Below are 15695 nucleotides of genomic sequence, written 5' to 3' on the forward strand. Positions count from 1 at the left end.
AAGAACCATAATATGCATTCACATTGGTATTTGCTTTTGCTTTTGCTTTTGTTTATTTATTCAATATATCCAAATAATGGGGTAAAAGGTAATTTGACTTTATTTTAGTCCAAACTTAATTAGGTGACTCATTATAGTTTGTTATCTAAATAAAATTTTCCCTTTTAATGGTAATATGCCACAACAATCAAATTTAACTTAAAAGATACAAGATTTAAAGTAATATATAAGATACATAGATACAAATATTTTTCTATTTGGGTGTTATGTCGAGGATTTAAGCTAAAATAGAATTATTGGGTAAGATAATTCATTTTAAAACAACTAATTTATTGAAAAGAATTTGGTTAATTGAAAGAATTGGTCAGGATTTGAGTTAATTTAGGATCTTGAAATAAAAATTTGATTTTGGTGGAATTGAAATTATATATATATATATGGGTATGTATTTTTAATATTAAGAATTTGGATTTGCGATGAAATATGATATCAATTATTTGGTTTTGTATAAATAATTAATATGAAGAATTAAAGTTAATTATATGATGGAATATAATTGTCGAAAATTAAGACGAGGAGAAAGATGATTGATGAGAAAGAGATAAAGGAATTGATTGAGGAAAGAGAATGAGAATAATAAAAAAATGAATATACATATATAGCGTGAATGGGAAAAGAAATAATAATGATAAGTATTATCAATATTATTATTAATAATAATTATAATGCCTAAGGTTAGTCTTCTTATTTTCTAAGAAACCCTAAATCGTTATTATCAATATGAACTCAACTCAACTGACATTTGTCTTTTCTCGAGGATAAGAGGTCTCAAATTCAAATCGCCCGATCACTTATGTCTTGCGTTTTTTTCTATATCAACCAGCCATGTGGAAGCTGTTTGGTTTATGCTTCCACTATTGTTTTTAGAAAATTAAGATAATTAAATTTGTAATGATCTCGTCTTAATTTTTAGATAAGAAGAAGGGATCGATATGATATATTCAATATCCATTGAATATCTAAGTCTACCACCTTTTGTAAACGTCTATAAAATCATAAAAAAAATGTTAAATCACATTTACGTTCACATAAATGAAAAGTTGAATCTTATAGATACTAATGTTGGATAGCTACATAATAATAAAAAAAATATATATTAAAAGATTAAACAAACATATCCTTTTATCTACATTTAATTTAAACATTAAAAAATAAAATGCCAAACGAAAAAGAAAATCACTTTTTCATTCGAAAAAGTAAAGGAAATGGTTACAAATGGAAAAAAAAATATTTACAAGATATAGAAAAAGAATTATAACAAAAACTTGATGAATTTTGCTATATTTTATAAATAATTTTAATATTTTTCTATTTTAAAAATAACATTTTATTTTAATCATTATATTTTCAATAAATATTTCGAACATAAATAATACTAAAAATTTATTAAATAATAATAATTGTTTTCTTAAAGAACATATAATCGAATGCATTTAGAACAAGAAGTTGGTTATTATAATCATGGATTATTATAATTGAGTTATAATAGATTAAGATTATTTTAATTTGAGTTATAATAATAGTACGTGTTTGATGTTTACTTAATTTGAGAAGTAAATAAACGTAAAATAGTAAAAATTGCAACAAATAGAAAACATATTATGATCTTGGATAATCCTAACTGGTCTCCAATATATGATCGTGTTTTCAAATTTTATAGTAAATATACAACTGAACCATCCTGTTTTATTTAATAGAAAAAAATCGCGAACACAACAAATGGTTGACATTTTTTTATATAAAAAAAAAGTCAATAAACCTAAATGGATAATTTAAGAAAAAGTAGACATTTTCAATAGTTAATTTCTTACTCTAACTTTGTATAAATTTTTAATTTAGGTATGAATATAAAAGGAGGTCGTGAGATTTGATCTTGATGGCTTATTGTGGATAGGTTTCAAGGTTTTCTTTTTCTTTAGAAGTGATCAACATGTGGACGAGATCATCAAAGTCTGTTTCTTTATTGAGAAGATAAAGAATTGTGGTGGTGTTTCGGAAACGTTTTTCTCTCTCTTTTTTGTTCATGTTAAATTGTTCAAAAGACACTCTATGAAACTTTAGAACAGTGTGAGTCTTATTAGAATTGATGTGATTTTTTTTTTATATATATAATTTTGTAATTATCAAATTAGTTTTATAACACTATTAAATATAAAAACTTAGTGCGCTTTATTTGATTTTATGCTTAAATGTAAATATTTTGCCCATTTTGTAATTTTTTACATTTATCTTTTCTTTAAGAATAATAATAAAAATAACAAAATATTTATCCTCCGAGACAAAAAAATCATTGAAAGATACACATTAATAGAAATCTACCGATGTGTATCGGTAATAAATGAAAGTAGTTTATTAATGTCTACAATAGATAAACAGTGACATTTTTCTCTGTTTGTAAGTATTTTAGTTTATTTCATTGTATTTAAAAACAGTGTCAAAAAAGTTAAAGATTTTAATTATATATGTACACACGAAAAACCTTTTTTAGACAAAATTAACCGACCAATCTTAGTTTTATTTCAATTTTATCGTAGATCCACATATGAAACAAATAACTGTCATTATTATTAATTAAATACCATACAATAAACTATTATATTTCTTCCAACTAAATAGCTTCTTTAGAATTCTGTGCAGTAATGCCCATATGAGTACAAATATAAATCTTCCATTAGAAGAAGTTAGGGTCGGTCACCCCAACAAATTTAGTTAAACGAAAATAAAATTTTCAAATACCTGTTTGATTAAAACTCTTATGGAACATTCTTAGATTTCAAAATCCAACAAATATGTACTTAGATATAGGTCAGTTTTTCAACGATACTTAGTAACATTTTGTCAACACTCATTGTTGAGCTATAATGAAGTTTACTCGATGATAAATATACACTTTAATAAAAAATAAATTATTTTAAAATTAAAACGTATTTACATGCAAAACATGTCCTGTTACACTAGTGTGTGTATATATATATATATCATATTCTTGTGACCACGTTTGTCATCACATTCATTTAGAGATGTTAGCAAATATAATTTCATCATCGTTGATTTTGCTAACTTTGACGTGTTTGGTATCTTTTTTCACTTATCGTTATGATCACTATGTAGGATCAGTCGATAAGAATATGTTAACATAATATTGAAATGTAACCCATAAATGAAAAACCAAGTTTTGTTTTTGTTTTTGTTTTTTCTTTCTAGTTAAAGCAAGCTCCAATTAGGGGTATAAATAGGTTGAGTTAGATTGGGTTGTGAGATATATCCAACCCAACCCATATTTTCGGGTTGGTTGGATTGACAACCCGAATAATTTGAGTTTTATTTTCAACCTAACTGGGTTGAGTTAGGTTGGGTTATTGGTTCTATTTCTTTTTTCATTCCTAATATTTGTACGGTAAATTAAGGTAATTATAATGGATAGTAATTTTTAGAATAATTATTAAGTATGTAGCAATATTTTTAAAAAATTACAAATATAGCAAAGTCTAACGGTGATAGAGTTCTATCATTGATATACTCTTAAAGTTTATCGGTAATAGACCAACATTTGTTACATGGTCTATAAGCGATAGATTTCTATCATCGATAGATTTTGACAAATTTTGTTATATTTACAATTTTTTTAAAATATTGTTATATACTTAATTATTTTAAATATAATTGTTATATTTGCAATTATCTCTTAAAATTATTATCATCGATAAATATCCATATCCATAAATTCAAAATTTCAAATATCCATGCAATCCAATATAACATGGAATGAGTTGTAGGAATCATTCTTACCCCGTAGCTCCAGTTGGCGTGGCGTGGCCCTCCCATGGCTGAAAATGGCGACGCCATAATTCTTCGACCCCACAACTAAAAGTAATTTTACTTTTTTTTATTTATTTATCAATTTTCTATTCCTTTTCGTCATCTTTGAATTCAATTTTTGCACGTAGTTAGATAGATTGAAACCAAACAACCATCATGCACGGCAGTTGACTTTGAACAAACAAATAGTTTTTCAGTCTGTTATCATCTTCTTCAGTCCCCACCAGTTTTCCTTTCTTTTTAAATTTCTGCGACTCATTCTTCCTGGTAAAATCCTTCAATCTTCAATTTAAACACCCCCTTTTTCTACTCCCCTACTTTTTCACCGCAATTGACTTCAATCGCTACTGACATTTCTGCGTATTTGCCCTTTAATCCGCGCTCGTTGGATCATATTTGTGATAATTGAGTGATTACTGAATTAATTGGTCAAGAAATGTACAGGTGGGATGAGGGATAAATGATATAGTTGACTGACTAGTCTGGATTGCTTTTATTTTATTTCACAAGGGCTCTCCTTAATTATCTTTTTCTTCTTCCTCTCTTTTTGTGCTCTCAACAGGAAGAGGGAGAGATAGAGAAGATAAATGGGGATTTGTTGGGGTTCTCCAGTTGATAATCATACTCCTAGTACCACTGGACATCTCAGTTCAGGTAATTTCAGCAGAATCTGGTTCTATTTCAAAGTTTGTGCTTGGTATCTGCAAGTTTTTCCAAATTATTTTCCCCCCTTAGAGTTTGGGGCTCTTTGATGAGGTTTCTTTTGGTTAATCTTCTGAGTTATTTATGTTTTGTATTGATACTTTTTGAAACTCTTTTCTACTCTTTCCATATGGGTACTTGTTTGTTTTATGTTTGGAGTTTTCTATCTTTTTAGGTGTTTGTGTGGTTGGTTTTTCCATTGAATTTTTAGCTGCATATGTTGTGTCTTGTTTATCAGTCTTTGTGGAGGAAATACTTTTTTGAAACTCTTTTCCACTCCACTTATGGGTAATTTTTTTGTTTCATCTGTTTGGAGTTTCATAGCTTTTGAAGTTTGTGGTTGGCTTTTCATTGAATTTTGAGGTATAGAAGTTGTATATTGCTTATCAGTCTACGTGGAGGAAATACTTTTTGAAATTCTTTTCCATCCTTCCCATGTGGGTAATTGATTGTTTCATGTTTGGAGTTCCCTAGCTTTTTGAGCGTCTGTGGTTGGTTTTTCCATCGAATTTTGAGTCATATATGTTGTAGTTTATCAGTTTTTGATGAGGAAATACTTTTTGAAACTCTTTTCCACTCTTTCCAAATGGGTATTTGTTTGTTTCATGTTTGATGTTTCCTAGCTTTTTAAGTGTATGTGGTTGGTTTTTCCATTGAATTTTGATCTGAGAGTAAGAGCAACATGCAGATAATGATTATATTATTTACAATTTGGAAAAATTGCCCTTATTTATAAGATTCAAATGTGTGGCTATGACAGTTATATCCCAGACAACCAGTCAGACAACATCATCAACTATCAGCAACATCTCCAAGAACAGTCAATTCTCTGCAGCAAGTGGAGATGAAGTTTTTCCGCATGGACAGATTTTGCCCTCTTCAAACTTGAGGGAGTATAGCTTGGCAGAGCTTAAAGCTGCAACCAAAAACTTCAGAGCTGAAGCATTGCTTGGTGAAGGAGGTTTTGGCAAGGTTTACAAAGGTTGGCTTGAGGAGAAGGGCCTTGGAAGGAAGGGAAATTCGATGGTTATTGCGGTAAAAAAGTTGAAATCTGACAGTGTGCAAGGAATTGAGGAGTGGCAGGTAAATTATATAGTTATAGAGAAGAACACTCTCTTCCTTAAAATCTCCTCGAACTATGGTAATGGTAAGGGGAAACTTTTCTATTAAGAGATTGTTCACCCTGTGTCCTGGTTCCAAGCTACTAGGTTGAAAACTAAATGACTTCAAATTCTTGTCTTAGATCTGGCCTTAGAATGAGCTAAGCCTCTCTGAGGGTTCATGGAGTGAACCATGAGCATAAATCAAAGAGTGAGGTCTGAAACCCCGGCTATTTAAAGGAAAAAGAGTAAATAAAAAAATAAAAATTATGGATGGACTCAAATGTGAATTACTTGAGTGATGTTTGAGAACTACTCAACTGAAAACATTTTAAAAAAATACATCATCTAAATATATTTGAAGTATTGAAGAATTGACGAAGTATGTTTACACCATTCTGAACAACACCTGAATATGATATCCATCAGTCATGTTTCACCGTACTGCTACCTCTGGCAGTGTCAGCTACCATCAATAACTTTTAAACTAGGCAAGATTGAGCTACCAGAACTGTTAACTAGATGGGACAATATGAATTGCTTTAAGAACGAGATGGGACAACATGAACTACTTAGACTGTGTTTGAAACTTTTATGATTTCCTTTCTTTATCTTCTTAGTATGTGTTGGTGCATATTCTAGAAGTTTCCTTCTCAAGACTTTATTCTTTCTTTGTTTCTTTGTTTCTCTTTTTTTTTTTTGTTGGAAAAATGGACATATAACAACATAGTCTGGTTGGTTGTGCAGTCAGAAGTGGGCTTCTTGGGAAGACTTTCTCATCCAAATCTAGTGAAACTGTTGGGTTACTGTTGGGAGGATCACGAGTTACTCCTTACTTATGAGTTCATGCAAAAAGGAAGCTTGGAGAACCATCTATTTGGAAGTAAGAAAACTAATCGATGAACCATCTATGATGTTTCTTTCAAATAATTGCAGTGTTATTAGCTTTGTTCTCATTAACAGAGAGATCAATCTTTGTTTACTGAAGTGCGTAAACATCCTTTCTGTGAAATTCAGGAGGATCGGCAGTTACGCCACTCGGATGGGACACTCGGCTTAAGATCGCCATAGGTGCTGCTCGAGGGCTGGCGTTCTTGCACACATCAGACAAGCAAGTAATTTATAGAGATTTCAAGGCTTCTAATATTCTACTTGATGGGGTAAAGTTCTATTTATTATGAACCTGTACGTAAATATACACATTATGAAAGAGTTTTTTTACTAATGTCAATCTTTCATTGACAACCTTTCTTATGATCATCCTTTTTTCCTTTTTATATCTTCTCTCCTTGTATTTATCGTAACCCTTCCTTTACCTGCAGTCATATACAGCAAAGTTATCGGACTTTGGCTTGGCGAAATTGGGTCCTTCAGAAAGCAAATCTCATCTGACGACTCGAGTTATGGGCACACATGGTTATGCTGCTCCAGAATATGTTACCACAGGTAGAATAAAAAGATAGAAACTTTTCAAAATTGACTGTCTTTGTTGAAGAAGTCAATTTTAATTCCAAAACTGGAGCTTATATCTCCAAGCAATTTTCGAGTTGAAATTAATGATGATATTTATGACACAGGACATCTATATGTCAAGAGTGATGTGTATGGTTTTGGAGTCGTATTGATTGAGATGTTGACTGGTTTACGTGCTCTCGACGAAAATCGTCCAACTGGGCAAGAAAACCTCATGGATTGGATAAAACCATTCTTGTCAGAGAGAAGGAAGCTGAAAAACGTGATGGACTTCCGGTTGGAAGGAAAATATCCATCCAGATCTGCATTCCAAGTGGCTCAGCTAGCTCTACAATGTATTGAGCAAGAGCAGAAAAACCGACCATCAATGAAAGAGGTCGTCGAGACATTGGAACAAATCGAAACTGTGAATGAGAAACTGATCGAGACTGGCCGAAACCGTGCTTCCCGTCTGGCATCAAATCGCAATGCTCATCAGCCGCTTCACCATAATTCTCCACTTCACATGAAGCAATATGGAGGCCATGCTAATCAAACACCACCAAGGTGCCGATAGATTCTCTTATCCCACTCTCATTTCTTCATTCATATGTTTCTTATAGATGTTAGTTTGAAACTTCATTTTCTCAGTCGTAAGATTGTAATTAAGTACTTAGGTTGTGGATGTTGGGAATTAGGACAGTTATTGCATTACACTGGATTCTCAAGTTTGTTTGATATTTGAAGTCCAGCTTTACTTATTTTCTTTTGTTAGTAAAACTTAAATTTTTATCTGTAAAAGAAACTAAGTGGCAAAACTGATGAAGCCATATTATCTTTTGTAATTAGAGAGAGAGAGCGAGAGAGAAAAGTGATAACCTAATAATTATTTTGATTCCATACATAATTTACGAATCTGTTTTTAAAAGGCTCCATTTGGCTTCGTTTGAGAGATCAAGATTCAAATCTCCACTTTTATTTGGTCTAAAAGTTTAAATAAATATGCTTACATTTGAGAAGATGTGACATACTAACTCCATTTTATTTATCATTTAATACTACCATGCATATGTATTTTGGTCTATAATGTCTCTTTTTTCTATAATGGAGTAATTAGTTCGGGTTCATTAGGCCTAATTTCTCTTGGTTAGTTGTTGCGTTTAACAAAGAAAATCTTCCAATGGGATTTTGTTCTGTTGGATTAATTTAACTATATGATTCTTCGACGAATAGATAGTGTAACATGAATGTCATATAGCATCACTTTTGACTTTTAGTATCCACACATTTTATTACGGTAGTATGTAAAAAATTTCAACTACATTTTCAAATATAGCAAAACGAACCAAAACATTTATAAAATATAGCAAAATTTTAGACTCATCACTCTTATATATGAAGTTTTGTGAAATTTTAAAAATATTTTTAACCATTTTACCATTTATAGTAATTTTCCAAATTTCTATCTTTTAATTTATTATTTTACTTATTGATTTGTATTATACTACTCTAATTGATATGATTAAATATATTTGTGCAATGTCTTTCCTACTATCAATAATGATGGAAAAAAATTACTTCTATCTAAATGAGAGCAATGATTCACCTCTTGGCTGGTATCATTTATTTAGGACAATTACAATTAGTAACACATTTATAGATATTAATTAAGTCCATAATAATAATTTAATTAGTAATCGACAATGTGGCCGATAGTCTTATTAGTGATATTGTTGGAATGTCTTGATTTTGTTATATAGCGCTACGAACAAAAGTATGGCCGGGTTCAACATATGTATTTATTTATACTTATTTACGATTTTGATCCTGGAGTTTAGAGCAGTACAATATATAAACTATCTACTCTAGTGATGCTATTTGTATTTCGAAAAACATTCTCTCTAATAATATTATTATTCTCTCTCAGCCCTGTGACGTAGCTAATACATTATTACTGAACCACACATACATATTTGTGTGCCGATCTCTATATGTTTTTTGTATTATTTAATTGTTAATTTCATAACAGATATTATCTATCACTAATAGACTCCAAAATTTAGATCTCAATTTTGATATCTTTTGGATGTACTAATGGACTCCGGGAACAAAATCTAATTTTTGATAAACACAAAGTAGCACAACTTAAAGATATTTGTGAGTTCTCTCAACCAATAATATCAACAAGAATTAATCTAACCAAATTCTTCTCACCCAACGTGATGTGGATTCATGAAAGGTATTGTTTTTGATTGCCGACATGGATGATGATGAAAGCATGTGGATTTCATTTTCAAAATCTCCCTTCCACAACTTGGGGATGCAATAACTATCCTCAACCATTTATTTTCCCCTTCTCAAAGGGTTAGGCTAGTGGTTGGAGCATAAGATATTTGTCTCTCTATTCATGCAAAGCTATTTTGAATTTTTATGTTCCTATCTTTTAATTAGTCTTTTGGAACTATCAATTTTTCATTTCATGTTGGTATAAAGTACCCAAATCTTTAAATTTTTATCTACAAAATTATTTGGTCAAAATGTCATAGAGTTTGTTTATTTTTAGTTCATATGTTTTTATGTATTAAATCTTGAAAAGTTAAATTTTGTTTGAATTTGGTAAAACAAGAACAATAATTTATAATATACGAATACATTCTTGAAGTCTGGACAAATATTTTTATTACTACATGTGCAATCATCCTATAATATAAAATTTAACTGAACTCTTTACATTCAAATTTTATGCCTAAATGTAATTTAAATTTCAATCGTGAGTTTAAATTTTGTTATGAAATTCAAAAATCTATTGAACAATTCTTAAATATATTTGAAAATTGATTAAATGGATACAAACTCATATTTTAAGACTAATTTGTTTAATATAATAAGAGTTGCATAATATTTAAACTATATATCTTTTTTATCGTTAATACATATATATACATAATTTGAGTTACGTTTATATTGAACTAAACGAAGGTTAAGCAAGTTTTTGAACTTCTTAATTTTCAACAAAAGTAGATAGAAACTTATGGATAAAATTTATGACACTTTTTCTTTCTCCTCTTTCAATTTGATTATAGTAAAGTGTTATTGTAGTCCATTTTTCTTGTAGTGGTTTAAACTCCCTCCTTAGTACTTTTGTTAATATAATTTTATTATTTAGTCAAGAATATCATCTTTCCATAACATATTAGAAACTATTTCATTCATACGCTAAATTGCAAACTCGATCAAAAATCATATTTGCAAGTTCTTTTTTTCTTTTCGCTAATTAAGATTTACGATGAACTACTGTATAAACGACACACATTTCAATTATTTATCGAACAATATAGGTACATCATACTTTTATCGTAGACAAAAACAAATGAACTAAATATATGAACATTTTCAAATATAGAACCATAAACCAAAACATAACAAAAATTCAAATTATATCAATACTATACGATGATATAGATTATATAGATATAGATATAAGAGGAAATTTTCTAAGATTTTTAGTACATATTAATTTTCATTTCCAATAACTTTTCCAAAAGATAATATCTATGAAAAAAAGAGAAAATGAGAAAATAGAAAAAACAGAGACGAGACAAAAATATATATTAGAAAATGAAAAACATAATGAGAGTGAAGTTCCATTTTCTTCCATATTCTCTCTTCTTGATCTACCGACTTTGAAACGCGCTCCCATGGAGTTCCCCATGACAGTCCCGCGCTGGCCAATGAAGATCAACTGATTCTTCAAGATACTGCCTTCATTCTACTTATAACCCATAACCAATTCATCATCTCTCTCGAATTTCTGCCATGGAACTTCTCCCTAAAAGAATTTCTCTCCCCTTCAATCTTCTCTTTATCTTCTCCGTCTTTCTGGTAACTGCTTTCGATTCCTATCCCCCAGTATTTACTTCTTCTTTCTTTTCTTTCTTGCTTTTCTCTGTCTTCTTTTTAGTTGAAATGTGGTAGTGAATTGATTCTTCTCATTCGTTACTGTAGCGATTGTTAGCTGAAATTCTTGTAGACATTGACGATGTCTTGTTAAATACTTTTCTAGCAGTTTTCGGAGTAGTTTTCTTTTGATTGATGCCGATTGTTTGGATACTTTTTGGAATTTCCATTTTCTTTTACTTTTATTTCTGTTTAGAGATTTGATTGTTCCTTATTGAATTGAACCACACTGTTGACTCTGATCTTAAGTTTGTTATTCTATTGTGTCGTAATGTTTTCGTAATTGTGTTTCTCTGATTGTATCTTTATTTTCTCAATTTAAAAGAATTCATTCACATGATTAGATCGTAGCTAGCTGTCATTGTATATCTATTTCTGTTTTCCAGATAGATGCAGTTTAAGCCTAATTTTCGATGCAGGTTGTATCACTCGTTGGTCTCATTGGAGCGGATGCATCCAATGCCTCTGTCACGTAAGAAGATTGCTGAAAGATTTGTTATGTCATTTCTTTATTCTTTCATTTAATTGTGCTTTATTTTTTCTATGGCTATCATGCTTGGATAAATGATTTCCATCTGATAGATAAACATTGACTAAGCTTGATTTTTATGTGCTGCAGTCTAGATGGAAAGCCTATGTATCAATGTGTTCAATGTGGTGATGGAGAGGTATCATGCTTGTGTATCTTTGTGGCACATTTTGCATCTAACGTTCCTGTCCTATTTTCTAATATTTATTTTGTCAGTAATATCCTTTTATTTGAATCGATCTAGCCATTTAATTGGTAGGCGAGTTCCTATTGTTACCAGTTTATAGTCTTTCCTCACTGTAGGATGTTTCAGTAGTGGACTGACCACACCGACATTATGAAATTAAAAGACTTAAATTGAGCAATACATGAGGACTAGGATGTTTGTATGTATGCATTTTGCACTGAATTTTTTAGTTTTATTTTAAATTTTCTTCGGCAGAATATCATATCATCTAGCCTCTAAGTCAATGGAAACGTAAAGATTGTTTAGTATATGACATTATTTACACTTTGCTGTTATGACCATGGCAATAATAACATATAGCAATATGCACGCATACCTTTGCTTTCTTATCTATTAGTCATTCCAAGCGATTATGGGTTTTTTTTTTTTTTTTTTTGGGTTTTATCCTACCTGTATTACTATAACGTATTTTGCAAGTTAAGATACTTGAAATAGAGAGATGGTTAAACAAAATATATTGCACCTGAATTGAAGGCTGAGGACTTATGTCATTAGAGGTCTTCCTTGATGAAGTTATGTTTTATCTACGATTTTAGTTTTTCCTCCCATTACACCTAGTGGAAAAAAATTCCATCACTTAGTTGTGGGATCCTTGTCATACTCCTGGTCTAATTTTATTTCCTTTATAAGTTTTATGCATTCAGAAGTTCATGTACCTAATGACTAACTCAAATGCTTGCAGGAGCAAGATACGGGAAATAGAATCAGCACCAATGAAGATGATAAGGTGTTAACGTGTTATGAAGTTTGTAAACTTAAATATTCTTTGCATTTAACACTTACAATGTTTATGTTTGCATCATTTGGTTCAAACAGGATATTGACATAATTGCAGCCTATAGTGATCCTTCTGGTGCTTTTCGCCTTGGAAGGGTCAAATTGAAGGATTTATCTGCCTCGTGGATATGGGAAAATTCTTTGGATGGAAACCATCACCAGCCTCTGAGTTCCCAGGTACTGTGAATATTTTTGAAGCTGATTTAGTCCTCTTGAATGCTTCTGTGTAGATAATGTGCGTGGGTGATACATGTTATATTATACCTATTGTTGTTTTTGTTAGATTCAAACTTTTCATAATCCTTTCAATGTTTAACATCAGATAGATATGTTTTTTTTTCATCTTGTTGTTGTTGCTCATGAAACTATTATACTCGTTTGATAACATTTACCTGGTGCATGTGCTCATATAAAATATAATTGCTACATTTTTTTCCCTTCAGACAGACCCACTAATTTCCAGGAAGGAGAATAAAGAAATCGTGGAGCATTCTGTGAATGACCATCCTCCTGGAGAAGGTGAAGCTGAATTTTCTCGTTTATCATCAATGAATCCAGTGAAGCTGAAACGACGGGTGATTTTCCTGATACTTCTACCTGGCATATGCATACCCATATTTGTAATTTGGAGTAATTTTTAATATTTTATTGCTTCAGGCAATGCGACAGGAGAGGAGGGCTCTACGAGCTGCAGAATTGATTCGAGAAGATAAAGAGATGGACAATCAGATGGCAGCTGCTGCTATTGAACGATCTAAAAATTTTGACACTACAGTGCAGGGAAAGTACAGCATTTGGAGGAGGGATTTTGAAAACCCTAAATCTGATTCCACCTTGAAACTTATGCGGGATCAGATCATAATGGCGAAAGCATATGCAAATATAGCCAGGTCAAACAATGATACAGGACTTTACAATACTCTGATGAAGCACTGTAGAGAAAGTCAACTTGCCATTGGGGAAGCTAATTCTGATGCTGGGCTTCATCCAAGGTTTTCAAAAGCTTCATACTCTATTCCTACTATCACTTGTATATATTTCTTGGTGTTCATGCAATGCTTTTTTTTTTCTTTAGTGCACTAGATCGAGCAAAAGCAATGGGTCATGCTCTTGCAATGGCCAAAGATGAACTGTATGATTGTCTTACTATGGCGAGAAAGTTGAGAGCCATGCTACAATCAACAGAGGACAATGTGAATACCCAAAAGAAAAAGAGTGCATTCTTGACTCAGCTAGCAGCCAAAACAGTCCCTAAATCCTTGCATTGCCTTCCTTTACAACTAGCAGGAGACTATTTCCTACAGGGCCATCATCTTAATCATAATATTGACAGAGAAAAGATTGAAAATCCTTCTCTGTATCACTATGCTATTTTCTCAGATAATGTGTTAGCTACCTCCGTTGTAGTCAACTCCACGGTTTTGCATGCTAAGGAACCTGAGAAACACGTTTTCCATATTGTCACAGATAAGCTGAATTTTGCTGCTATGAGAATGTGGTTTCTTGTTAATTCTCCTTCAAAAGCGACAATCCAAGTTCAAAACATTGATGATTTCAAGTGGTTGAATTCCTCTTACTGCTCTGTTCTCCGACAACTTGAATCTGCAAGACTTAAAGAATATTACTTCAAGGCGAATCATCCTTCTTCCCTCTCCGTTGGCATGGATAATCTGAAGTACAGGAATCCAAAGTATTTGTCCATGCTAAATCATCTTAGATTCTACCTCCCTGAGGTGTATCCCAAGTTGGACAAGATCCTATTTTTGGATGATGATATCGTAGTTCAGAAGGATCTAACGTCCTTGTGGGACATTGATTTGAAAGGTATGGTGAATGGGGCAGTGGAGACCTGTAAAGAAAGCTTTCATAGGTTTGATAAATATCTCAACTTCTCAAATCCAAAGATATCGGAGAACTTTGATCCAAATGCATGTGGTTGGGCATTCGGCATGAATATTTTTGACTTGAAGGAATGGAGAAAACGAAACATGACTGGAATCTACCATTACTGGCAAGATCTGGTAAAGCATACTAAGTCTTTTTTCTGCTTGCCTCTTAACTTCTTTGATATTCTTATCGTTTTTAGTATGGTTATTAAAAAACCATATTAGAAATCAACTAGTAAGTTTGTTAGGACTTCTAATTCTAAATAGACGGGGAGTGCGTTTGGAGCAAAGTTAGTGGAGTTTCTTTTGGGAAATATGGGAGAGATTAACCTTTTTGAAAAACTAGACTTTCTTGTTACTTTTCTGATGATAATACCATATTTTCCATATTCGAGTCTTCTTGAGTTTTCTGTGTGTTCTCGAGTGTTTCCTAACCGTCCTATGTCTATTTAGTTGTGTTCTAAGCCACATATTTAATAGCAAAGAAACAAATGTTTTAAACTGGAGTAGATTTAGACATTGGTTTTGTTATGTTACTTTTTCAAGCACAAACACTTCTTTTGTTTAGACTTTGTACCGGAATCCACATCTTCCTATGCACGTAGACATAGCTCTTCTTTTCTATTAATCAAATACATATGGATTGCTAATTGAATAAACTCATACAGAATGAGGACAGAACTCTGTGGAAACTTGGGTCGCTACCGCCAGGTTTGATCACCTTTTACAATCTTACTTATCCACTAGACAGAGGGTGGCACGTTCTGGGGCTCGGATACGACCCCGCCCTCAACTTAACGGAAATAGAGAATGCTGCAGTTATCCATTACAATGGAAATTACAAACCTTGGTTAGATTTAGCTGTTTCCAAGTACAAGTCGTACTGGTCTAAATATGTGATGTATGGCAACCCTTATCTCCAGCTTTGTAACATCAGTGAATAACAATTTTTGCCCACCCCTCTTTTTCACTCAATTTTTTAATAGAAAGGAATGAAGTAGATCGTTTTTGCTATTCAAGTTCTAAGATTTCCTTTACTCACTCACTGCCCATGGAAGCTAGTTAGGTCGTGTTTGATGTGCTTAGTTGACTCCTACTTGATATGTTCGAGTTAGAAAGTTTGTGTTTTAGGTGCTTTAGTTGGATTTAGGAAGTGTGTATTTAGA

At 31.7% G+C, this 15695-nt stretch overlaps 2 protein-coding genes across 4 annotated transcripts; both read left to right on the forward strand.

Moving 5' to 3' along the window:
• The first annotated feature begins 3977 nt into the window (after positions 1–3977).
• Positions 3978–8061, forward strand: LOC103490212 (probable serine/threonine-protein kinase PIX13). 2 transcript variants are annotated; one of them, XM_008449619.3, is made up of 7 exons: positions 3978–4323; positions 4442–4533; positions 5342–5664; positions 6429–6564; positions 6699–6841; positions 7004–7127; positions 7259–8061. In XM_008449619.3, exons 2-7 carry the CDS (start codon positions 4467–4469, stop codon positions 7708–7710), a joined length of 1245 nt encoding a protein of 414 aa, XP_008447841.1. In that variant the 5' UTR covers positions 3978–4323; positions 4442–4466; the 3' UTR covers positions 7711–8061. The 2 variants fall into 2 exon arrangements, with proteins under 2 accessions (XP_008447841.1, XP_050945870.1); XM_051089913.1 differs by having other exon boundaries at positions 3992–4146.
• A 2698-nt stretch (positions 8062–10759) lies between these two features.
• On the forward strand, positions 10760–15543 carry LOC103490213 (probable galacturonosyltransferase 3). 2 transcript variants are annotated; one of them, XM_008449622.3, is made up of 9 exons: positions 10760–11015; positions 11510–11562; positions 11710–11758; positions 12549–12593; positions 12683–12820; positions 13087–13218; positions 13301–13635; positions 13719–14664; positions 15198–15543. In XM_008449622.3, exons 1-9 carry the CDS (start codon positions 10950–10952, stop codon positions 15471–15473), a joined length of 2040 nt encoding a protein of 679 aa, XP_008447844.2. In that variant the 5' UTR covers positions 10760–10949; the 3' UTR covers positions 15474–15543. The 2 variants fall into 2 exon arrangements, with proteins under 2 accessions (XP_008447844.2, XP_008447845.2); XM_008449623.3 differs by lacking the exons at positions 10760–11015; positions 11510–11562 and having other exon boundaries at positions 13091–13218.
• The last annotated feature ends 152 nt before the right edge of the window (positions 15544–15695 follow it).

The sequence above is a fragment of the Cucumis melo genome, chromosome 1 (assembly GCF_025177605.1).
Source record: "Cucumis melo cultivar AY chromosome 1, USDA_Cmelo_AY_1.0, whole genome shotgun sequence".
NCBI classification, from domain to species: domain Eukaryota; kingdom Viridiplantae; phylum Streptophyta; class Magnoliopsida; order Cucurbitales; family Cucurbitaceae; genus Cucumis; species Cucumis melo.